At 38.1% G+C, this 26,438-nt stretch overlaps 2 protein-coding genes across 9 annotated transcripts in view; one reads left to right on the forward strand and one right to left on the reverse strand.

The window, feature by feature from the left end:
- Positions 1-1,203: 1,203 nt before the first annotated feature.
- Positions 1,204-15,707, forward strand: LOC100553188 (di-N-acetylchitobiase). 3 transcript variants are annotated; one of them, XR_010005356.1, is made up of 7 exons: positions 1,204-1,455; positions 4,986-5,124; positions 7,258-7,466; positions 8,042-8,216; positions 9,200-9,297; positions 12,370-12,481; positions 14,234-14,251. XR_010005356.1 is itself a non-coding variant. In XM_062978089.1 (7 exons), the coding sequence occupies exons 1-7, from the start codon at positions 1,309-1,311 to the stop codon at positions 14,435-14,437; spliced, it is 1,044 nt and encodes a 347-aa protein (XP_062834159.1). In that variant the 5' UTR covers positions 1,207-1,308; the 3' UTR covers positions 14,438-15,707. The 3 variants fall into 3 exon arrangements, 2 of the variants coding, with proteins under 2 accessions (XP_062834159.1, XP_062834158.1); XM_062978089.1 differs by having other exon boundaries at positions 1,207-1,455; positions 7,258-7,376; positions 12,320-12,481; positions 14,234-15,707; XM_062978088.1 differs by having other exon boundaries at positions 1,211-1,455; positions 12,320-12,481; positions 14,234-15,707.
- Positions 15,708-16,022: 315 nt separating this feature from the next.
- spata1 (spermatogenesis associated 1) overlaps positions 16,023-26,438 on the reverse strand; it is a 31,618-nt gene continuing 21,202 nt past the window's right edge. For 5 of the 6 annotated variants that reach the window (XM_062978087.1, XM_008114174.3, XM_062978086.1 and 2 more), the window contains 3 exons: positions 25,315-25,493; positions 20,783-20,881; positions 16,023-17,593 (listed from right to left, as the gene is read on the reverse strand). In XM_062978087.1, the coding sequence (XP_062834157.1) occupies positions 17,477-17,593; positions 20,783-20,881; positions 25,315-25,493 (395 nt within the window). In that variant the 3' untranslated portion in view covers positions 16,023-17,476. The remainder of the gene's footprint in view (positions 17,594-20,782; positions 20,882-25,314; positions 25,494-26,438) is intronic. The other variant, XM_062978083.1, reaches the window with a different exon arrangement.

The following is a 26,438-nucleotide window of genomic DNA, read 5'->3' on the forward strand; positions in this document are numbered from 1 at the left end:
TCCATTTCTTGTTTCCTTGGGAATTTTCTGCAAGGAAAATAGTTATTTAACTATTTTAATTGTTGTGTTATTTTATTGTATTATGATATACTGGTAGTGATCCTGCCAGTTGTGTAAGCCGCCCTGAGTCCCCTTGGGGAGAATGGAGGGGTAGAAATATCGGAAATAAATAAATAAATCTTCCTGGACAAAACCTAGCAAATGACAAGTGGCACTAGGGAGAGCTTATATACAGTACATTTGTTCAATACATTTTATTTTTAACACAGCATGGATGTGGGAGGACTGCATGAGAAGAGAAACTAGGTGTAACAGACACTCAGTTAACCAGAAGTCATGTAACTAGAACTCTCAAGCAACCAGCAAATGTTTATAGACTGCCATTTAAGTAAAATTGAACACTGCATTCACAAAGCTGTTTTTTAATACAGTTGATCTTTCTTTGTCTTAATTTGCTTTTAATTACTGTGTTTCAACATTCAAACCAATTCAATACAGTACAGTGCTAGTTCCTTCCTCTGAAATATAACCTACAGGCCCAGGAATTCCTTGATGGACTCTAGTTCAAGTACTAATCAGGACTGACCCTGCTTAGCTTCCCAAATGGGATCTAATGATTTTACATTTAGGGAACTATACTAGTGAATGGATCTCCTATTCAAGTACTAACTCACTTTAGAAGTGACCTAATCTCCCATCATTAAAGGGAAAGCAGAATATTGGATTGCTGTGAGTTTTCCGGGCTGTATGGCCATGTTCCAGAAGCATTTTCTCCTGACGTTTCACCCTCATCTATGGAAGGCATCCTTAGAAGTTGTGTGGTCTGTTTGAAACTTGGCAAGTGGGGTTTATATATCCGTGGAATGTGGGTGGGAGAAAGAACTTTTGTCTGTTGAAGGCAAATGTGAATGGTGCAATTGGCCACCTTGATTAGCATTAAATGGCCTTGCAACTTCAAAGCCTGGCTGCTTCCTGTCTGCACAATGCAGGGCCATCGTAAATCAGTCACAGCCAAATAGAACAGACTTTTAAAACACCATGAGCAGATTTAAATCACTTGTGGAAGGGTCGCGAACCCTAAAATGCTGGATTTCTTCCCCTTTTAAACCAGCGCTTCACTAACTTTGGGTCTGTTGGACTTCAGCTCCCAGAATCCCTACTCTTTGGCCAAGGCAGCTGAGGCTTCTGGGAATCGAAGTCTACGCGGCTTCTTTCTTGACAAGGTGGTTTGGCCCGTCCCGCTTCCCGTACGCTGAATAAAGCGAGGAGGGAGGGAAGAACGCAAAGCAGCCCTCATGAAGGAGGAACATGCAGGTGTTGTTGGCTGGCGGGGGCGCGCGCCTTCTCCTCCTCGCGATCGCGCGCCTCTCCTTCTGCTTGGGCTGGGGCTGTGGCGCGTGCCCCTGCGACGACTGCGCGCTCTGCGACCCCATCTCGGCCACGAGGGATTTTGAGGTGCGCACGCGCAAGAAGCCCTCGAGTTGGGCGGAGGAAAGGGCTTGGCGAGGGAGCGCGAGGCTAGTGACGTCAGGGCGAAGGCGGGGCGAGAGCTGCGAGTTTAGGAGGGAGTAGGGAATTTATGGGCAGCAAAACCAATGCTTCAGGGTGATGGGAGTTGCAGTCCACATTCCTGTTTAAGAGCTACACAGGTGGACAGTTGGTCTCCGAAGAACGCTTCAAACACAATGCCTTATTAGCTGAGGTCATTAAAATCAGGCTGCATGCCATGGAGGCCTAGGAGTTGTTTGGTGAGGCACCAGCATTGGACAGAGAAGGCTAAAAACTTTGCCATGACAGTTGAAGTCATCTCAAACTGTAGGTGCACCCTAAGCCAGAGGCCTTCTCCAGTAGTCAAGCTGCCTGGGGATTCTGAGAGTGGCATTCCAAAAGTAGCCTTCCTAGGCTCTAACTTCCAAATGGAATTAGTTCTGTAGGGTTTCAGGAAGGAGTCTTTCTCCCCTCCTTGGAATTGTCTAGAGGCTTTTGCCATGCCAAGGGCCATATAGCCCAGTGGTTCTCTACCCGTGGCTCCCCAGATGTTTTGGCCTTCAACTCCCAGAAATCCCAACAGCTGGTAAACAAGTGGGCAAATAAAGCCCTTCTGGGAGAGGATCCATCATAGAATCATAGTATAATAGAGTTGGAAGAGACCACATGGGCCATCTAGTTCAACCCCTGCCAAACAGGAAAAGTACCATCAAAGTGTCCCTAACAGATGGCCATCCAGCCTCTGTTTTAAAACCTTCAAAGGAAGGAACTTCTCTCAGACTCAGAGGCAGAGAGTTCCACTGCTGAACTACGCTTGCAGTCAGGAAGTTATAATAATATAATAATACTTTATTTGTATCCAGCCACCATCTCCCCTAAGGGAGCAGCTTACACAAAATAACAGTAAACAAAATCATTATGTAACAACAAAAATAAAATCAACAAACAAGACTCATCAATAAAAACAACTGATCAATATAAGAACAGCAACATATCAAATTAACAGAAACCATCTGTTAAACCAACAGAGACCATGGAAAACAAAGAAGTAAAAATATTCTGGGATTTTAGAATCCAGCAGATAAATACCTGCCACATAACACACTAGATGCAACAGTGGTGGAAAAGAAATACGTTTTCATTATAGACAAGTTCTTCCTAATGTTCTGTTGGAATCTCTGAACTTATCTCCTATGAACTATCTCTGAGATTAAGTTCATTCGGAGAGGCTGCTCTTGATCCCACCCCCTTTGCAGGCGTGACTGGTGGGGCGAGAGACAGGGCCTTCGCAATGGCCCCTCAGCTATGGCACTCCCTCCCCAGGGAAATTAGATCAGCCCCTTCCCTCCTAACCTTCAGGAAGAAAGTTAAATCCTGATTGTGGGACCAAGTGTTTGCACAGTGATTCCTAGTACAACAGTTGATATCTCAAGTGCAGCAATGAACAATTACAGATGACAATTGCAATGGCGCCTGACATATGTTTTCGGATTGTATGATTTTAAGCAATTGTTTTAATTGATGTGTTTTAGTGATGTGATTTTAAAGTAAATGTTGTTTTATGTTGATATGTGTTTAAGGCATCAAATTGTGCCTTTATTGTAAGCCGCACTGAGTCCCCTTCAGGGTGAGAAGGGTGGGATATAATTATTAAATTAATTAAATAAATATATCTCTTTTCCTGTAATGTGAACCCATTGCTCTATCAAGTCCTAGTCTCCAGGACTGCTCCCTCTTCCTTATGGCATCCTTTCACATATTTATATTTGGCTCTCATATCTCCTCTCAACCTTCTTTTCTGCAGGCCGACATTATTTCACTGAACTGTGGTCTCTCTTGTACAATGACTACTTAGTGCACAACTATTAAAAAACAACTACAGTAGAATCTCACTTATCCAAGCTAAACGGGCCGGCAGAAGCTTGGATAAGCGAATATCTTGGATAATAAGGAGGGATTAAGGAAAAGCCTATTAAACATCAAATTAGGTTAAGATTTTACAAATTAAGCACCAAAACATCATGTAATACAACAAATTTGACAGAAAAAGTAGTTCAATACGAAGTAATGTAATGTTGTAATTACTCTATTTATGAATTTAGCACCAAAATATCACGATATACTGAAAATATTGACTACAAAAATGGCTTGGATAATCCAGAGGCTTGGATAAGCGAGACTCTACTGTACCTGTATAATACAAGTTCCAAATCTGTTTTCAATTACTGAAGGGCTTCAATGCAGATTATTGAGCAAAGTTGTGTCCTTTATTCTTAATGTTGCAGAGGGCAGGGCAAAAACTAATGAGTGGAAATGTCAGGAAAGCAGATTTCAAATTTTAGGAAACACTTCTTAATAGAGCAAGATGATCATGCTGGTTATTATTATTATTGTAATATTTATTTATATCTCACTTTTTCTCTCCACACGGAAACTCAAAGCAGCTCACAACTAAAAGCATTGCAATACATCTTAAAATATACAAGTATTAAAACAGTATTAAACATCATTAAAAGCATATAAAATCACAGCAGCCCCTGATGATCATAAAAACCTTCTTCTTTAAAAGCCTGTCTGAATAAAAAGGTTTTAGTCTGCCACCGGAAGGACAGCAGAGAGGGGGTCATTCTGGCAGGGAAATCCAGAGTCAAGTAGCAGCCACTGAGAAGGCCCACTCTCTCATTCCTTGAGATCGTGGTGGGACTGAGAGAAGGGCCTCTCCTGAAGATCTCGGCCCAGGCAGGCTTGTACAAGGGGATGCAGTCAGCCAAATAGCCAGAACCTGAATTGTCTAGGGCAGTGATTGTCAATCTGTTGGTCCCCAGGTGTTTTGGCCTACAACTTCCAGAAATCCCAGCCAGTTTACCAGCTGTTAGGATTTCTGGGAGTTGAAGGCCAAAACATCTGGGGACCCACACGTTGAGAGCCACTGGTCTAGATCCTTAAAGGTTTATTGGAGGAACAGGCAGTTTTGGCTGGATGATCATCTGTGTAGTGAAGCACCTGCATTAAACAGTTTGTATGAATGGTAGAAGATATCCAAGATCCCTCCCAACTGTATGGTTCCAGATCCAAAGTTTGGTGAATTCAGGACACTCTTAAGTTTAATCTCAACATTTGGCTCAAACCAGACATTGAGGACACAATGGGTTCTTTGCAATTAAACTGTTTTTTCTTCCACCATGTAAGTTTCTTAGATATACCTTGGTTTCCTTAGATATACCTTGCAACCAGATGTATAAATTAAATCTGTGTTTATCTTCCAATTGCCAGTCATAAAAACTGCCTATTTTTCAAGTTATGGAGCTGAAGAAAATACAGTAGAACTAGCTGCTATCTTTCACCACTTGAGGGAGCTCCTCTCCACGTGCATCATCTAGTTTGGCTCTTTATTGCAGAATGATCAACTGCACAGATTTAAACCACGCTATTAAAGACAGTGGAGTCATGAAAATGTTAGCGAGAGAGTGCTATGTTTCCCTGCTGTGCACCTGCAGGTCTTTGTATTTGATGTTGGTGGGAAGACCTGGAAATTCTATGACTGGTCACAGATTACAACGGTGGCAACTTTTGGAAAATATGATCCTGACCTCATGTGTTATGCTCATTCCAAAGGAGCCAGGGTAGTTTTAAAGGGTACGTCTTAACCAGCGTAATGAGAACATGTGCTAACTGCATACTTATCCATTTGGTTTCTCTGATGTTCCACTGAGGTATATGAAATGTATTCCATACATGAGGTTGCTGCACCGGTAATCATTTTGCAGTGCTTGTTACCACAGTTTCCTTGTAGTATTTGGAAGGAAATTGTCCCACCAAATTTGCACCTCTAATGTCAGGATAGGCTAGTGGAGATGCTTTGTGTGTTCCTGCATGACGGGGTTGGACTGGATGGCTCTTGAGGTCTATTCCAACTCTTTATGATTTATGATTATATTAAGACACCTCTATCAGCCCCTGGTGGCGCAGCGGATTAAACCGCTGAGCTGCTGAACTTGCTGACTGAAAGGTCAGCAGTTTGAATATGGGGAGTGGGGTGAGCTGCTGTTAGCCCCAGCTTCTGCCAACCTAGTAAAGTAGAATCTCAGTTGTCCAACACTCACTTATCCAACGTTCTGGATTATCCAACGCATTTTTGTAGTCAATGTTTTCAATATATCGTGATATTTTGGTGCTAAATTAGTAAATACAGTAATTACTACATAGCATTACTGCGTATTGAACTACTTTTTCTGTCAAATTTGTTGTTAAACATGATGTTCAGGTGCTTAATTTGTAAAATCATAACCTAATTTGATGTTTAATAGGCTTTTCCTTAATCCCTCCTTATTATCCTACATATTCACTTATCCAACGTGCTGCCGGCCCGCTTATGTTGGATAAGTGAGACTCTACTGTAGTTCAGAAACATGCAAATGTGAGTAGATCAATAGGTTCCGCTTCGGTGGGAAGATAACGGCGCTCCATGCAGTCAGGCCGGCCACATTACCTTGGAGGTGTTTACAGACAGCGCCGGCTCTTAGGCTTAGAAAAGGAGATGAGCACCCCCAGAGTTGGATATGACTAGACTTAATGTCAGGGGAAAACCTTTACCTTACTCATCATAATAGTATGATAGAGAGGGAGGGGGGATCCCTTTTAAACCTGACAATTTTAGAAGTGTGTAGTCTAAGGGGTGCAAAACGTGATGTATTCTCCCTCTACTCTTTTATGTAAAAGAATTTATCAGTGATTTCAACAGAACTGCTAACTGTATGATCTAATGAGCTATCACACAGTGTTGTGATAAGTGCATTTTATGTGATTAATTGATTATGTGATTAATCATTTTAATCTGCACACATTTGCAATAAATCTTAAGTTCTTATTTTTCTATGACATACACTTTTTTTGTAACAGGTATTTTCTTAGGCACTCTCTTCTGTAAGCAAGGAAAGATTTCTTTTAAGGTGATCATTATTGCTCTTTGGAATTCTTCCCTTGAAAAAGGTTTGCATTATACATTAGTTAAAAATTAAATCTTTAATTGCTTCATTAGGATTTAAATTACTTAATAAATGCAAGCCCTATTAAATTGTTTAAGATACACATTAAGAGCACTATGCAGTTTATTATAAGTAATTTCTATAATTTTTATTCATGTTTTTATCCTCTCTGGAAATCATCAGAGGGGTTTTAGCAAGTGAGGTCTTTTTTTAGAAGAGAAGCAATGTAGCTCAGTGGCAGCTGGTGGATTTCCATTTCAGTGGGTTGATGAACTTTGAAGTACCTATCTAAAGTGCTGAGCACTATCTACATAGGTTTAGTTTCTACATCTTTGATAATTTCTTTAAAATGCAGATTAAAGCTGAGAGAAGATTCACCGCTGCTCATGTTAGAGCCACCAGCCACTGTTGATGTAGTCACCAGAAGACATATCCACCAACTGTATCACAAATGGCCTTTTCTGAGCTGCTAAACAGATGGGCAGAAAATATCTTAACTTGATATTATTTGTGCTCCTTGATGTACCCTTGACTAGCAACTAAGAAGGTCACTATATATTTATTTTAATAATTTTAACCTTTCTATTTGTCCTAGAAGGCATTCAAGAATAATGGGTTTAGATAGTGTTGCCAATAGTCATGAAACAAATGGATACCGCTGTAATCCTAAGTGTATTTACAATGTCATAGAATTCATGAGATATAATTTTGAGCAAATAATATTTAAGATTAAGGTGGTCTCAAAACCCTGCCAACTAATTATAATGTTTATTTGGCTTTTTAGGTGACATATCTATGAAGGAAATTGTTTCTCCAGCAGTCCGAGCTGCCTGGATAAAACAAAAGACAGACCTTGCCAAAAAGCAGCATATGGATGGGATCAACATAGACATTGAACAGAAGGTGATAAGAAACTCACCTGAATACTATGCATTAACGACTTTGGTTAGGGAAACAACAGAAGCTTTTCACAAAGAGATTCCAGGGTCACAGGTAAAAATCAAGTACAGATTTTTCTTACATAATCGCTATTTCAGTCTGACTGTAACCAGTTCTATTCTAAGCACCATTTACAATTTAAAAATAAATCCTTTATCCTCCATGTATGAGCCCAAAGGTTCCTCTTCATAATACTTAAACTGCAAGCATAAATTTTACTACATGCAGTCCCTTGGTTAGTTCACACTAGAAACAAAATAAATGGCATCTGGAAATCTGAATCTGAATATATTCATATAACTTCTACCCTCCCTTCTGATGTGAATACTCACAAAGGGATTTCAAAATAATTACCACTGAATACAATGTAGTATGGAAAAATCCACAGTAATAAAAGTAGGAAAGCAAACAGATTGGTAAAATAAATTAATCCCCCATTAGAAAAGATTCTGTCTATCATCTATACAAAAAAAGATGCGTAGGCAAATGTTTAATGCAGTTGAGATAGAAACATTTTTCAAGATAGTATTTTGTCTGCAGTAACAGTGTCTTGGTATTATAAAACAAATATACAAAGATTTTCTGTTTAGAACAGATGAGTGTGGGATATCTTTTGTGCCTTGCTCTAGGTAACTTTTGATGTATCCTGGTCCCCAACATGTATAACCTACAACAGGTGCTACAACTACTCTGGGATTGCTGATTTTTGTGACTTTATGTTTGTAATGTCTTATGATGAAGCGAGTCAAGGATGGTCAAAATGCATAGCAAGCGCCAATGCTCCTTATAAGCAGACTATATCTGGTAAGAACTACAGTATTCTCAGCTTTGGACTATTAAAAGGTATTGGCTGGCCCATTTATTACAGATACAGTAACCTTAATAGGTTACTTGAAGTTTTCTAAAATCTCCTTCTGTTGCTTGGAGGCAGTACACAACTAACATTATGTTTGCTAGAATTTTGAGACATATTTTTATAACTGACAGTTAGGACCAGATTATCAGTAGCTCAATTGGTGCAGTTACACACACTCTCTCTTAAAGCCCAGTGTTTAAGCTTCCTCTTTTCTCCAGTCACTTTCTAAGTGCCCTTCCACACAGCCCTATATCCCAGAATATAAAGGTAGAAAATCCCACAATATCTGCTTTGAACTGGGTTATCTGAGTCCACACTCAGATAATGTAGGATTTTCTGCCTTGATATTCTGTGATACAGGGCAGTGTGGAAGGACCCTGAGTCTTTCAAGATCTCTGTTCCCCAACAGTTTGGTGAGACTAACAGAAAAATTGTCTCACCAAAGTTGTAAGACAGAAAATGTGTTTCTGCACAAAACTTTTTGGTTGCTATTGTACTATTTCATTGTAAGGTATTAATTAATGTTATTTTTCTGATAACCCTTATAGGATAAATTTGGCATGCTCACAGAGGAGCCTCATTTTGCAAAGTGCTCCAACCAGCTTTATCTGCCATTGATCACAACAAGGGAAATTGCAGCTGTGTACCTTGGTTCTTCCATGGCATATGGCCATCTACTTAAAACAGAAAAAATCAGTATCTGTTCTTATAAAGGGTGTTTCCTTAGTGAGTAAATTAAAACATAAATCACACTGAAAACCAAGCAAACACTGTTCTCCAAAGAGGGAATTGCATGTGAAAAAGATGAATAGGTCTAGTTGTATCTTGAATATCTGCTTCTGTCATAATTTGTTGATGTTATAAATATACCTGCAGGTGTGGAAGTAGGAATAAAAGACGTGGGCAATTTTTAAATTTTATATTAAATTAGGATATGACAATTACATTCACATGGGCATCAGTCCAAAGAAGCTTGTGATGGGTGTTCCATGGTATGGCTATGATTATACGTGTCTAGGCTTATCTAAGGTAAGAGAAAGACAACTAATTTCTACCATTTTTTTTCACTGTGGTCTGTATAACTTTATTTTTATGGGCATGATTCTACTCTAAGCAGTTTAAATAGTCCAAGTATTTGTATTCTTTTATCAAAGTATAAATCTGCCCACATTGGATGCCTTAGTGAATCTTGTGGGAACAAGGGAGAGGGCCTTCTCTGCTGTGCCCCCCCCCCCGATTGTGGAACTCACTGCCCGTGAGATTAGGCAAGCCCCCACATTAGCAGCCTTTAAGAAAGACCTGAAAACATGGCTCTTCCGTTGTGCCTTTGGAGAGTAATCACTAGATAAATCCTAGGCTTGATCGATCCATGAAAAATTTGATTCTAAACTCGTTTCAAAACTAGAGGGGGCATTTTTTCGTTTTTGTTGCTAATAACGAATTTGGCCCCCAAAATTTTTTGAAATTAACGAAAATTTGTTATTTTCGAAATTAATTCGTTAATGGCGGACGCGCATGCGCGGTGGCCCAAAAACAGCCCGAAGGGGGGGGACTTAGGGGGCTCTCCCGCCCTCATTTTTTGAGTGATCTTCTTCAAACTTGGTACAGTGGTAGAACACATTTAACACTGATAGCTCACCAAAATGTGGAACGTTTCCCTTATCCTCTGATTTTTGGCAAATTTTCATAGCTTTTATAATAAACCATTTTTTAATAATTGCAGAAATCTGTTCCTGGTTTGAAAGTCTTATTTCCTGTTAAATTGGGTTGTCTTTACTGTGAAAGTCATTGCTCTACTTCAGAAACTTTGTTTTTGTGGCTGAAACTTTGTTAAATTGGTGTAGTCCCCGGCTGAGACACAAGCAGCCCCGCTTGTGCTTGAGAGCGGTGAAGGGACAAAGGCACCCCCTTCTTTCCCCAAAAGGAGTTGTATTTTGTACAGGGAAGTATGGGATATGCAACTCTTTCCCAAACTTGGCTTAGGATTATCAGGAAGCGTCCCCGGCTGAGACACAAGCAGCCCCGCTTGTGTTTGAGAGCGGTGAAGGGACAAAGGCACCCCCCTTCTTTCCCCAAAAGGAGTTGTACTTTGTACAGGGAAGTATGGGATATGCAACTCTTTCCCAAACTTGGCTTAGGATTATCAGGAAGCGTCCCCGGCTGAGACACAAGCAGCCCCGCTTGTGTTTGAGAGCGGTGAAGGGACAAAGGCACCCCCCCCTTCTTTCCCCAAAAGGAGTTGTATTTTGTACAGTGAAGTATGGGATATGCAACTCTTTCCCAAACTTGGCTTAGGATTATCAGGAAGCGTCCCTGGCTCGGATCCCTTGTTTCCAAAAACACTTTTGCGTGGAAAAAAGAAAGGAGAAAGCCCACCCCGCCCGCAAGAAGAAAAATGGCGTAGCAGAAAAATTGCTGCGCCAGGAAAAAAACACCCACAGGACAGCCCTTTGCAAAAACAAAAGAAAAAGAAAGACCCAACTAACACACACCACCCAAACTCAGCCAGCCACCCCACCTTTTCTCCCGGTCTTCACACAGCCATGCTGTGACGCAGCAATCTTTCCTGCCTGCCAGTGCCTGCACCAAAATCTCCCTTCCACCCTCTCCAAAATTCCCAGTGCGACTGAGCCACGAGGCGTGTGCACGCTCAGGACGTCCTACCAGCCCCTCCCCCTGGTTAAACGTGCTCTCTGATTGGCTACAAGGTGCAAACAACACGCTAGATTGCCCCAGTGGACTTAAACAAGTTTGGATGATTTGCCAAAGCATTTTTTAAAAATGAAAAAAAGGCGCCATAACGGAAAACGGCCAATCGCGGTTCGAAACCGCGATATCCAGGCGTGTGGACAACCAAGGTTCGATATTGCTTCAAAACAAACGAAAATAACGAATCAATAACAGTAAACGGGGAAAACGAATTATTTGAGCAAGCCTAATAAATCCCTTTTGTTGCTCTCCTTCAATATTTGTCCTCCAGATTGCACCACCACTTTATGACCCTGTCCTCTGTGGTTTTTACTCCTACTTCCTTTCTCACCCCGAGTTTTAACCTAGTGTTCATGTGGCCCGCCCTTGGTTTTATTGTTCTTTTGATCTTGTTTAATGTAGTGTATATTTTCTTTTATTGTTGTTGTTTTATTGTTGTTTAATGTGCTATGATTTGTTGTTCTATTATATTTTGCTATATTGTATTGTTCTGGGCATGGCCCCATGTAAGCCACCCCGAGTCCCCGGTGGCGGGGTATAAATAAAGTCTATTATTATTATTATTATTATTATTATTATTAATCTTTAGCATGTAGACCAGGATTATTCAACAACATCTTTAGTCAACATGGAAAAAACAGAATCATACATCTGGAAGGGATCCTAAGAAACATCTAGTTCAATCTCTCCCAGTGTATGGATTTAATACTAAAATATCACTGAAAGGTTGCCATCAAACTTCTGTTTCAGTGAAAGAGAGTCTATCACTTTCTCAGGGAGTTTCTTTCACAAACATTTTCATCATTATCTATTTCTTTTTTACAAGTTGAAATAACGTGAAGGGATTCCCAGCCTTTCCAAAAAATCTATTGGTAAAAAAGATGTTTGATTCACAAACACATTTCACCTTGCTTTTCTCTTATCAGGAGGCTGTAGAGTGTGAGGTGTGGCTGGGATATATACACATAAAAGCTTTGCAGCCTTCCTGTATAAACATCCCGGCACTTCATTTGAAACTGTTTTTAGGTAGCAGTTATAAACATATCAATCTTAAATAATCTGATCCTATGTAGAGCTAGACTGAACTCGAATGAAAAAAGGTATTGCTTGGCTTCACAAGTTATGTTTAAAAATGTGTACTTTTTTATAATGATTGGCAGGTAACTGGATTTTGGAAATCAAAACTTTCTCTTAAATCTAGTGACCTTGTTAGTAAAATCGAGAACATGTTAGCAAAAGTGGGAAATTTTAACAGGGTATGGACATTTATACGGACAGGAAATCAAAACATATCCCTGCATGAGATTGTAGTATATTGACATAACAAAACTTGCATTTTTAGGCTCATGTTTGCTCCTTGGCAAAAATCCCTTTTCAATTGCTTCCATGCAGTGAGGCAAATAGACATCAAGTCACATATAGAATAATAATGAATTGGAAAAATAATTCTCTTTCTGGGATCCTGTGGGATGAAAAACAGAACTCTCCCTATTTGGAATACAAGGTAAATTTTTATGAAGATTATATGCACTTTAACATATGGTATTGTTATTGTTTTTGAAAACCAAATTACAGAGGTTCAATAGTACATAAAATATATAAAGGCCATGTCCTGGTGCAGTTGTTTGCCAATCTACTTACATTTTTGATGGGGTAGTTAGAAGCTACATGCTTTCCCCTGCTGCTTATTTTGCGGGCACAACTGGAGAAACAATAGCCAGGTGCTTGAAGGCACAGCTGCATCTCCTTAGCCACCTGCTGACCTGAGGTGTGCCTATGTGTTCTGGCTGCTCTAGAGCAGTTGGGGATCAAGGAGCATGTTGAGCAGCCTCAGCATATACCAGGAAAATGTTGTGGAGGCAGGTACTGAATATCTCTTTCTGCAACATCTAAATGAATCTTTATCATGTCATTATTATTATGCTGGCTTAAAGTAGCCAAAGTATATGTGTTTGGGTGTTAGGTGGTGGAGGGGAGACTTTTCACACAAGACTTTTGTTGAGTGATCAATTTAAGGATGCCATGTCAGTAGTCCCCTATTTCCTGATATTTCAGAGCCCAAATCTGAGAGTAGAGTTGGGTCTTTGTAATATCACAAGGACAAGTCAATGTATCATGGCGAGGGATCCTTTTGATGGCACAGAAGTGGGATAAAAAAAGTGTTGAGAGGCAGTCTGGAACTACTCGTCCTGTATAATAGAAGTATAGTTTCCAAGTGTAGGGACTCCCCTTTGGAGAGATCAAAGTGGGGTATAAATAATAATAATAATAATCATCATCATCATCATCATCATCATCCAAATTGGTCGTCACTAATCTGGAGTATGTTATTCAGTTCTGGGCATCTCTTTTTAAAAAGGATATAGACAAGTTGGAGTGAGTTCAGAGAAGGGCAGCAAAGATAAGAAGTATGGAAAACAACATCTATAAGGAATATTGAAAAAGTTGGACATGGTCAGTTTGCTGAAGAGAAGATTGGGGGTAGTAAGATTGCAGTCTTTAAATACCCCAGACTATCACTAATTGAGAGTAAGGCAGCCTGTTTTCTGCTTCTCCAAAGAGTAGGTTTAATGATTTGAAGTTACAGGAGACTAGATTTTTATTAAATGTAAGAAACTTGACAGCAAGTGTAGTTCACCACTAGAACTAATTGCCTAGAAAGATAAGACCTCATTCTTTAAATGACTTCAAAAAGAAACTGGACAACTGCCTGTTGGGAGATGCTTTAGATGGAAATCCTTCATTGACCAGAGGTGGGACCCACTAAGCCCTTTCAAATCTATGATTTTAATATTGGGTATTCTAAAATTGACATGAGGGCAGTGGATCCAGAATCTGGGTAAAACTCACCCATCAGTTTAAAATAACAAACCTGTACAAGTTTCATTAATGGAATTTTCCTTGCTTCCACCACAGAAAACTATTCTGTAGAGATGGAATAACTATACAAAAATTTTTTAACTCCTTGGAAGAATCCCATATACAAAGTATTGAATTTATTAGACGGTGGGTGGCAGTATGTGATCACTCTTCCAGTATTTTCTAAATAAGTAAATATTGTGAAACATAAGCATATGACTTCCTTTCCCATAATCTAGACCGAAGCAGCACATAGATGTTTACAGCTATTATATACTTTCTAAAGCATATCATAATCCAGATTTTCATGGATTGTTTTTCCTGAGTTCAAGAGCAAGTTAGTGAAGTTGCCTGAACACAACTATTTTAAAATGTCCTATTTTTCAATGTTTTGTAGGATTCAAATGGTACTTTTCATCAAGTTTGGTTTGATGATCCCAGGAGCATTTCTCAGAAAGCAGCCTATGTTAAAGAACGTGGTTTAAGGGGTATTGGTATGTGGCATGCAAACTGTCTTGATTACTCCAGAAGCTCTGCGGCACAAGAACAAACAAAAGCAATGTGGGAGGCCTTGAAATCAAAGCAAGCTATTAGAAAGTAGATTTAAGAGTCCAGACAGGCATACATGACTTCTTGTCTTATTGGGAAGAGAGTTGAAATGTATAATATCATTTTTTCATTGCTGTGATGTCACTTAAAATGATATACCATATACTCCTATTATGCTATTATTCTAATTGAGTCTGTTATTTATTTTTCTATAATAAAGCAACCTGTTTGTTATCTTAAAATCTATGAAAGAAAAATAATATGGTAACAGAAGTGACAAATAAACATGTTACAAGTACAGTTGTAACTTATCAGTGAATTTAGAGTATGCATTTAAGTGTGGGGTGCTACTCTGAAAGTAAAATGCAATATTAAATTGCACCTGTGAAAACCATTCACAATTTCTTACATATAGCCAAAAGCAGTGAAAGCACTGTTATTTTTACAGGAAGAGAATTAAGATTGAATTTATTTGTGGTTTCCTTCACCTAATACAAACTACACAATTCAGTACACTAACTGCTGCTAACAATGTTCTTGCACCCATTTCATCATCTGCATTGAAATTTTAGGCCATTTTCCAAAACGCCAAGCCACCTAATTAAACAGTTGCACACAACTCGATGGAAGTGTTGCTAAAATCTACAAAACCTTGTAGGAACCATCTCCTTGAGCCCATTCTGGGTATTGTAATGTATGTTCAAGACATTTCCAATGTGTGGTGATTCTAAAGTAAGCCTATGTTAGAGTTTTCTTAGCATGGCTTATTCAGCAATTTGCCTTTGCCTTCTTCTGAGGCTGAGAAAGTATGATTTGTCCACAGCCATTCAGTGGATCTCCATGATTGAGAGTGGATTAGAACACTGCTCTTCAAAGTCATAGTCCAATGCTCAAACCACTAAACCACACTTTCATCATTCTGCACATGGTTTCCTGTAAAAATTGGCATTTCTTGCCATTTGTCAGAATACATCTGTATTCCTTGAAAGGGGTTCCAATAATTAGTTTATGTGGAATTTGTCTGGCTTGCTGCATCACTCTCACATATGTAGTGCTCTGCAAGTAGGAAATTTGGTGGGCATGGCTACATGAAAAGTTGGTATTCCTGGCCATTTTCCACAATATGTTTTGTCTTGAATGAGTATGAGAAGGTGCCTTCTGTGGACTTCTTTTGTAGTTTCTTGCAGCATTTCCATCTGCTCTTGTACAACCTGAGAATTGAATGGGCATGGTCTGTGCAGATAGTGGTATCCATGCCATTTTATTCTGGTCAGGACCGTTTTTGGGCATTGAGAGTTAATAAAAAATAATATTCAAAATGATTTGAGTTCTAAAATTTTGTTCTTAAGCATGTTTAGCACATTTTAATCTATCTGACATCTCTATCTCTCAAAAATAGTTCCCACCCATTCAGTTCAGGCTTTTATCCACAGACAGTATGAGAAACTTAACATAAAATGAACATTGATTTTCCTCTGGACATGTAAGAAGCATACAAGTACGTAATAAAAACATATTCTGTGGAACTTTTAAAAATAAATAAGCAATCAAAAGGCATTTTAATGCAAAGACATAATCAAAGAGAACTGTTATCATCTACTAGATGTGATGTGGTAAAGAGACGAAGTCTCAGGATATTGAAAGGCAAGATTATTTTATTATTGAAAACAACCAATGTATATGGCCTTCAGGGGATTATATCTTTAAATCATCCTCTAGGGATTCTAAAAAGAAGGCTTGCAAGGTTTATGTTTATAATGCATGCCAGCCTACAAGAGAAAGGATATCCCTCCCATACAAATAATTAAAGATGCAGTAATTTATACACATTAGAAGCTTAATTTGAAGCCTTTCACTAAGCACGAATCTTCTACTAAAAATGTAGGTGAACTCTGATTGCTGTGATGTATATATGTAAAAACCCAAATCAGGCATTTGAAATCATGATGTAGGATTGGCACCTACAAGACGATTTAAGGACTTTAAAAAGAACGTAATCTATCAAACCCAGTAATACTGTTTTTACAGTTGGTACTCAGATGCCTATGAGAAGCTCACAAACAGGACCTGAGTACAACAGTATATTCCATTTTATATTCTGTAGCAATTATTATTTACAAGGACACATATTTGATACAAGACATAATATACACCACTATTGATAGTCATTTATAGATATAACATATTTGTCTAGTTTCTCTTAAAACTGTAATACTAAAATAGAGGTTGTTAGGCATATGAAAATTTCTTCGAGAGTTTAAGAATTTTAAAATTTTAAATGGGCAGTTCAAACCACAAAAACAGAAAAGAGTGTAGGAATTCAGCATCCCTCGTTCATCTCACTCTAGCTCACATCTCTTGGGCCAGTCTATTTATGCCAGGAAACAACACAGAATTATTAATATTTTCCTTTTATGCACAACAATAATAGGGATACTAGTACCTTTGGCATACTGGTGCATTAATGTCTTTTTTAAAAGTATAGTCTCCGTTCTCGACTATATGCCAAAGCAAAACTGATTTAGATGAGGTTGACAACTATGCATAAGATTAAAAGATATAAGTACGACTTATGATTTACATAGATTAGAAATAAGTACAAGGGGAACATTTGCTTCTTCTTTTTCTTTTTTTTTGGCTCTAGGTTTCGTATAAATAATAATCTTCCAATTTCAGGCTATTATATTAATAGAAAATAGCTCCCCATTTTTACTGCCTCATGTTCAAGTGTGCTCTTACCAAAAGTAAAGCCAGCTGGAGTTTGGGGAAATATCCAGTGACTCCACCATTTTCTTCATCCAAAAAGAGGCAGAAAGAACTGTAAATTCTTCAGAGTTCTAAAAGTGAGACTTTCCCACTCCCTAGTGTTTCTTCAGCACAAACAAATGGAGTTCACTTTTACTGCTGCATATGATGGATTGGGAGAATACTGTGATCAGCACAAGCACTACTACATAGTACATCAGGATTGAATTACTGTTTTGAAATATCCACATTTCAACACATATAGCATCTCTGTGATGTTTTAACGAATTACAACTAGAAGAATAGCCTTTGTGTGTAGCTATAAACGTATAAAGAGACAAGAATATCAAATTGGGTTCAGCTGAGATACATGTTTGCCAGACTGGAGTTTCAAAGCCTGAACCTTCTTATGTGCCAGTTCTGCCTTCAGAGCTCGTAAATCAGAAGTTGCCTGCTTTCTCATCTACAAAAGATACAAAGATTGAAAAGAAGAATAAAATTACAACCTTGTTTTATTTTATATGTAAGATATAAGATTAGACTTTAATATGTATTAATAATAACAGCCTTAATCTTTCATCTCTTGAACTTAACCAGTTATGCCATGAGGCACTTGTGTTTTTTTCTGGCATGTTAATATCACAATAAACCAGACAAACACAGGTACATATTACACAATATTTCCATAAAGCCGATGGGAAGTTGTCTGAAGGAACATTACAGATCATATTGTAGATATTAAAGCATTGTGCTTCTGAAGCTGTTTTGTTTCTGGTAATGAAAAAAAAGTGTATTATTGTTTTCCATAAATGAGGGATTTCAAACATAGGGGGCTTGCAAAACTTTGAACAGTGTGGATATAGATATTTCGGTGATACCTTGATATATATATATATGTTTGTGCTGGCCTTCTAAGCTAAAAAGTACTTGACATAGGATTTGTCTGCACTGATATATATGTATACATATATATGTCTGTTACCCACCACATTTTTCAGTGACCCCATTTGTTCCACAAACATCTTCGTGGGAACGCCATAATCAGCCATACATTTCCTCCTGGTGAACCACCTTGCTGTTAGGGATAGGCTAGATTTCCAATCCTTTGCATTATTCTCAGCCACATGGCCATTTTGTTTTGTTTGTGTGTGTAATATATGCAAATATACCTATTTTTTGTTATGTGGGGTGTGCTAATACTGGTATTCTGATATGCAAACATCTGCACACACGTTCCTGCTTTAAAAATGCCAACTTAAAATTTAAAATTCAACCCAGCAAATAATTAATTCCTGCTGGCAACCTCCCAGTAGTACCTCCGCCTCCCAACTCCAAAGCAATATGATGTCACTTGAAGGACTGGCCACACATTTAAAAAATCTGGAAGAAAAATGGCCAGATAAAAAGCAATATTTTTTTAAAACAAAACTGGATTAAATCCAGAAGAACCACACTGTAAGAGAATCATGGATCAGGATTGCAGTGCCTGCAAGGTGAATACATTTTCGCCCATAGTGGTAAACGAGGAAATAGTGCTGATGGGAAGTATATCAAGTGACTACATAATGACCATTCAATAAAACAGTCCCGGGTAAAACAGTCTGTTCTCCATTGTGGTCTCTGTGGATCACATATAGATGTGAATTAGCAAGCTTACCACATAAGGCAAATGAGAAGGTGCAGACAAATAGGCATTGGGTAACTTAAAATGATGCTGTGTAATTGGTATAAAAATCTAGAGTCCTGAAAGGTTTCTGAAAATGTAAGAACTGTTTTCTGTCCCATGTTGGCATGATGGAACAGAACATTAACAAAATGATAGCCTGTGCCAGGTAGAAAGTAGACATAACCACTGGCAGCAAAGTAATGACTACTCTAAAAAAACTCCTTGTGAATGAGAGAGTTTTCTTGCAGTGTGATCCCCCTCAATGTGAGCTCCTCTCCAAGGAAACAAGAGTGAGATATTTAACATTGTTGGTTGGGCATAAACTACTTAAAGGCTTCTGACAGAAATGTGTGGATTTGTGAAAGTGGATGCCCTAAGGGCACAGGATCCTATCTGATTTTAGAAACTAAGGAGGATTAGTACTTGGATGCGAGATTACCAAGGAATACCAGAAACTATATGCTGTATTACAGAGGAAGGAGCTGGCAAAACCACCTCTGAGTATTCCTTACCTACGAAAACCATAGTGACTTGAAGACACACACAGAAACACATATTATGAAGACCACACAAGAAGTGCTTGATTTCCAACACAGTAAACGGAGATAAAGACAATGATGCTTCAAGCAAATAAGCAATGAGAGCTGAAAGGTAAACCTGTAATGATGGAAAACTATGCCCTTTGTCATACAATATGGGGATGAGAGGCAATACAACACATCAAAAAGCAAACAATTATAGGGAGTAACGTTATACTGAAGGGCATAATTATAGGCAACAGTCTATTTGTGAGAGTAAGATGCATTTGATCCTTTGGAGCTGAAAGAGAAATGGATTTTCAATATAGTTAACTAGAATGTCCTCCCCTCTGGGAAATAAACACCCGTCCCATTAAATCACATTTTGCCAAAAAGAAAATCTGTGGAAATGTCTTTCCAAATCTTTATTGGATACATTGGGCATGACCAAGAGACTCAGAGATGTGAAAAAGCATGGTGTCTATGAAAGGGCAAACACTAATGAACCACCCAAAATGGTGCTGGGTCAGTACACAAGCCATGTAATCTTCATTTAATTGGTGCCAATTGCATAAATATCATATAGAGCCAAGCAGCCAAACATGGCGTTGTGGTAATTTACATCACTTTTGAGGAAAGCAATCTGCTAAATCTATTTTATTGGGGAAACTATTGTAGCCAGAATGGAATACAAATGAGTTCTTATAAAAATAGTTTTCTAGGTAGAAGTGAAAGTCTGAATTTACAAGAAGAGGTATGAAGGTTTCAACAGGCCGCAAATAAGCAATAGGAGGACAAAACTAGGTGGTTTCTTTCCTGGGTGGAAAAACTCTGGTACTTTCTAGAAAACTGATGGAGAATGAAGATTTTGGCTGTTACCACTCCTAAGTATGGTTTTGGTTGTGACAATGAAATAGTCACAAGTGAGTAAACCAAAGTAACTGTTTTGTATTTGAGATTGCTACTTAGTAATGAATGTGACACTATTACTATGATGGCAATTTAAACCAACTTTACCATGCATCATCTGCATGTCTAATTAGAAGTCTACCCCTGCAGAAGAGTTTTCTCTGTTTGGCAAGGAACCCTTCCACACAGCCATATAACCTAGAATATCAAGGTAGAAAATCCCATATCTGTTTTGAACTGTATTATCTGAGTCCACACTGCCATATATTCCAGTTCAAAGCAGATAATTTAGGATTTTATTCAGCTGTGTGGAAGGGGCCAAGGAAGAGATCAATTTTGCCAGTGATTGAAGTGCAAGTGCATGATACTTTTATTAGGTTTGTGGGGTTAATATATATATGTGTGTATGTATGTATGTATGTATGTATGTATGTATGTATGTATGTATGTAGTTCCTAACAGGATTTTAGCCATGATTTTTAACATGAACTTTTAAAATAAGTTGTAAGTTGACTGGAGTCCCATTACTACGAGAAAGAAGGAGAGACATTAATAATACCTTGATTTCTATGACAAGCTTCATTTTTGCATTATCTAGCTTTCTCCTCAGCTGGTCAATATCATGCTGAAAAGTTGTGATCTGGATTATTGTATTATTCTATAATAAAAATGAAATATAGATTCCATTTAGAATTATACACATATAGTCTAAATAACAGAATCACACACCAATGCACACACAAACAATGAACTCTCTATTAACTTCACTGTGTGGGCAAGCTGTTCAGGATAGTATTTCTTTTAGTTCTATAGATACTCTATTTTACTATCTTCCAATCTTGTAGCTGACAAACCTAACCTGCTTTATTCTTCCCTAAATAGACAGATCAAAGTCAAAAATTGATTTGTCCTTTCATTTCTACTATGATACTGTCTCTATGGGAGAGTGGCAATAAGCTTTCTCTTCAGTTAGGGATATTCCAAATATGTTTGTGTTTTCCAGCATGGATTAACTTCCTTTGATTATTTTAAACCAGGATATATTTGCCTGTTTCTAGAATACACATTTGAATCAGAATGCAGAAATGGAAATATTCTGGTGTGGAGTTATATGTGGCTAACACTACATAATAAAACTGAGTATTAATTTCATGAAATGCCAAAATCATAAGAATCTTTAACTTGTGATAGCATCAGAAAGTATAAAGGAACAAACCAATGAATACAAAGTGTTGGAAGTGCAGAGAAGAGGAAGGGACTTACCACCATATGTGGTGATCCTGTAAAAAAGCTAAGGAATTCTGGAATTCGATACATGAGAATATTAAAAAAAAATTAGAGACCAAACTTCAGAAACTGCCAGAAATATATTTATTAGGCATATCCAAAATATCCCCTGGCTCTAATGAGGAAAAGATCCTAACGTATCTCGTAACAGCAGCAAGAATAACATATGCAAGATATTGGAAGCAACATAAAATCCCCCAATTAGAAGAATGGCTAATTAAGGTAGCAGAAATTAAAAATATGGATAGACTAACTTTTCTAATAGTCAAACAACAGGGAAAACCAAGGAAAGAAACAGATTGGAATCAAGTAGATAAATTTTTTAAAATGAGGAAAATAGAGGAGTTTGAGAAAAAGGGAATAAAGAACCATTCGAGATTGGATAAAACGTTCTGCTTATTCACCAAATCAAGAATATATTGTACAGGACCGCAGAAAGAAACCAAAGAAGAAAATTAAAAAAGACATCGAGAGATAGAACAACATCTACTGAAGTTGACCTGGAAGACTACCCATCTCCCACCTCTTACCCACCCCCTTTCCCCTCTCCTCACATCCCCCATCCATCTCCCCAAGCCCCTACTCCATTCCCTTCCCATTTTTCCGTTCCCCTAGTCCATCATCCCTTTCCGTTTTAATCTGTGTATTTATTAAAACTCAAAATAAATACTTTTTTTTTTAAAAAAAGAAAGGCTTCCCACATTGTGGCTGCTTGATGAATTTCAGACAATAATTGAAGCAGTTTACCTGATGGCCTTCAATCAGACAGAGTCAAGAATCATGGCTATTTAATGTGTGGTTTTCCCATCAGAAATGTGCGCTTTTAAAAAGAAACTCACAGAATCCCTGATGTGAAGAAAATTTATTATTATATTTATACTAGCTGTGCCCAGCCACGCGTTGCTGTGGCGAAGTATGGTGGTATGGGAAATAAAGTATTGAGGAATTGGTGGTAGTTAAGGTAAAGGGTAAACATTTTCCCCTGACATTAAGTCCAGTCATGTCTGACTCGAGGGTTGGTGCTCATCTCCATTTCTAAGCCGAAGAGCCGGCATTGTCCGTAGACTTCTCCAAGGTCATGTGGGATGACTGCATGGAGCGGTGTTACTTTCCCACCGGAGCAGTACCTATTGATGCACTCACATTTGCATGTTTTTGAACTTCTGGGTTGGCAGAAGCTGGGGCTAACAGTGAGGTCTCACTCTGGTCCCACAATTCAAACCTGCGGCCTTTCGGTCCAGATGTTCAGTAGCTCAGCGCTTTAACACGCTGCGCCATCAGGGGATATTATTTCCTAAAGGTTGTGAATATACAATATTTCTGATTGTTTTTTTTTGTCTGTTGGAGGCAAGTATGAATGCTGCAATTAGGGGAAATGATTAGGATGCAATGGCCTTGCAGCTTTAAAGCATGGCTGTTTCCTCCCTGAGTGACTTTTTTGTTGGGAGGTGTTAGCTGGCCCTGATTGTTTCCTGTCTGGAATTCCCTTGTTTTCAGAGTGGTGTTCTTTGCGATATTTTATGTGCTTCTACTGTCTGTGGCCCTTAGAAAACAGAGGATTTGCCAGACTTTGGTGATGGGAATACTTTGTTGGGAGGTGTTAGCTGGCCCTGATTGTTTCCTTTGTGGAATTCCCCTGTTTTCAGAGTGTTGTTCTTTATTTACTGTTCTGATTTTAGAGATTGCATTGTTCTGTTTTATTATACCTCATTAATTTTTATATATTCTGATTTTAGTGTTTTTGAATACTTGGAGCCAGATTGTATTCATTTTCACGGTTGACCGCAACACAATAATAATAATAATAATAATAATAATAATAATAATAATAATGATAGTAATAATAATGACTTTGGTAATACACAGTGCTTCACTCACTTCTCAGCTTCCTTTCTGGAAGAATCCTTTCTTGGGAGGTGTTAGCTGGCCCTGATTGTTTCCTTTGTGGAATTTCCAATTTCCCTGCTTTCAGAGTGTTGCTGTTTATTTACTATCCTGGTTTTAGAGATTATATTGTTCTGCATTATTCTATCCCAGTAATTATTTCATATTAAAGTAGAATCTCACTTATCCAACATTCGCTTATACAATGTTCTGGATTATCCAACGCAGTCTGCCTTTTCATAATCAATGTTTTTGTAGTCAGTGTTTTAAATTCATTGTGATATTTTAGTGGTAAATTTGTAAATACAGTACAGCAGAGTCTCACTTATTCAACATAAACGGGCCAGCAGAATGTTGGATAAGCGAATATGTTGGATAAGAAGGAGGCATTAAGGAAAAGCCTATTAAACATCAAATTAGGTTATGATTTTACAAATGACGCACCAAAACATCATGTTAGACAACAAATTTGGCAGAAAAAGTAGTTCAATACGCAGTAATGCTATGTAGTAATTACTGTATTTATGAATTTAGCACCAAAATATCACGATATATTGAAAACATTGACTACAAAAATGCGTTGGATAATCCAGAACGTTGGATAAGCGAGTGTTGGATAAGTGAGACTCTACTGTAATTACTACATAGCATTACTGCACAGGGTACGACTTTTTCTGTCAAATTTGTTGTATAATATGAAATTTGTTGTATAATATGTTTTAGTGCTTAATTTGTATAACAGTTACCTAATTTGATGTTTAATCGGCTTTTCCTGAATCCCTTCTTATTATCCAACATATTCACTTATCCTGCCAGCCTGTTTATGTTGGATAAGTGAGACTCTACTGTATATTGATAATCTTATATTATCTGCTTAGAACTGGATTATATGAGGCCCCTTCTTCACAGCTGTATAAAATGCACACTGAAGTGGATTATATGGTAGTGTGGAGTCAAGATAGTCCAGTGCAAAGCAGATAATATAAGATTATAAATGGCTTATATAGCTGTTTGGAAGGGCCTTGAGTCTACACTGCCATATAATCCAGTGCAAATTAGATAATCTGTGGAAAAGGCCTGAGGCCTAAGTCTGTCTGTCCCCTGGGCTGATTTGGTTGCTAGGAGACCAAGTGGGCAGAGATTAGTCCTCTAACTGGCAGCAATTGGATAAAAACAATTATTCCTTTCCTTCTAATTAGGACTTTATTTTTCTTTTCTTTTTGTTGTATCAACCTAGAGGCATGGATGATGGGTTGTGTTGTCAAATTTCGAGGTTGGGGGGGGGGCTGTAGTTTTGTTGTTTTGTTGGTCGCCGTGATGCCATCACTCATTTATATATATAGATTTACATTTGGGAATGAAGTAAGACAAGCCAACACAAAACTGCTAACCATGATAGAAAATTTTAAAAACCCAAGGTTAACCTTCCATAACTGGGATGTATAAAACTGCAGTTTAACAGGAAGATAAGTTTACTGTATGAGAAAAGCATGATACACAAAACTGATTCTCACACTAATTAGCTGAATTGCCTCCGTGTCCTTAAGGCATGCTTCATATGGGAAGGATTTAATTAGTTTAAAACTTTGTTCTCATGATTGTTTATTTGAGTGGGAAAGAGAATTTAGGCATGCAAAATGGTATAGACATGAATCGCGTTTGTGCATGTTATGCAGTATGTTATGATAATTCAAATGAGGGCACTAGCTGAGAGTTAAGTACATGGATTCTTTTTCCTATCCAAGGCTGGTATTAGTTGTTTGGATCACTATGCTCTGAGTCTTTGGGAACCAAGAATAACGTCATTGAATGACATTTCGAACATGTAGCAAAGCTCTCTTCCATATTAGTACTATAAAACATACAGGCTTTATTGAGTTTCAATTTTGAGAGAAATTGCAACTGGACAAAGAACATTACCTTCGAATTAATGAGGTATGTTAAATTATTACGTTTTTTTCTAACGTCTCTAGCTTCTAGTTGTATCAATAATTTCTGGTAGTGAAGTTCAAAATCTTCCCGTAGTTTGTTTAAAACTTCTTCCAAGGAAACAGTGACTTTCTTCACTTCAAAATATTTTTTCTTCCAGTAATCACGGGCTGCAAAAGAGCACAGGTCAAAATATTTAAATTTACATTATCATCCTATTCATACATATTCAAAAGTAAGAACTACTACATTCAAAGGACTTACTCCCAGGTTAATGTTTAGAGAAATGCTGTCTAATAATCAGTAATAATGTATTATCAAAGGCTTTCAAGGCAGGAATCACTGGGATGTTGCATGGTTTCCAGGCTGTTCTAGCAGCATTTTCTCCTGATGTTTCACCTGCATCTGTAGATCCCTCGAAGATGCCAGTCACAGATGCAGGGGAAATGCTGCTAGAATATGGCCATACAGATTGAAAACCACACAACATCACAATCAGTAGTAACTCTGCATTTCTACCTACAAGTTTTAACTTTGAAAACATTTCGTAAAACTCAGTTATCGTTCAAGGATGGATGCACATTTTAAAAAAGACTAGCTAGACCCTTGGTAAGATCCTAAAAATCTTAGAGCAGGAATGGGGCAAATACAATTCATGAGTATTCTGCATTTAGCTTTGTAGCTTCTTCCCATACTCTGACTCATTTATCCAGGCAGTGAAAAATCTCTTTCTCACCATTATGTATGGAAAAGTATATGTATCTGCCCTTGTTTAGTCAATCATGCTGGAAGCCACAGGCCAGTAAGACCTTGGCTGTAGACAGCATTAAGACAGGTGGGGAATGCTCCTGAACAGATCAGGTGCAAGACAAAGGAAAGAGGTGCTAAGTAACAATCAGATAATGAGAGATCACTACAGGGCCCTGGCTGAGAACTATTTTGTATCTGGGCTCTGCTAGTCCATGTCAACCCAATTATCATCATTGGCCACACAATCAATCCACACAAGTTTGTGAACTCTAGTTGGCTTCTGTAAATTAATGTGGACATTTGTTCAGATTTTATGTCAAAATATATTTTGGCTGACTACATTGGTTCAATATATTGAAGTTAGA

Source organism: Anolis carolinensis, chromosome 4, assembly GCF_035594765.1.
Source record: "Anolis carolinensis isolate JA03-04 chromosome 4, rAnoCar3.1.pri, whole genome shotgun sequence".
NCBI classification, from domain to species: domain Eukaryota; kingdom Metazoa; phylum Chordata; class Lepidosauria; order Squamata; family Dactyloidae; genus Anolis; species Anolis carolinensis.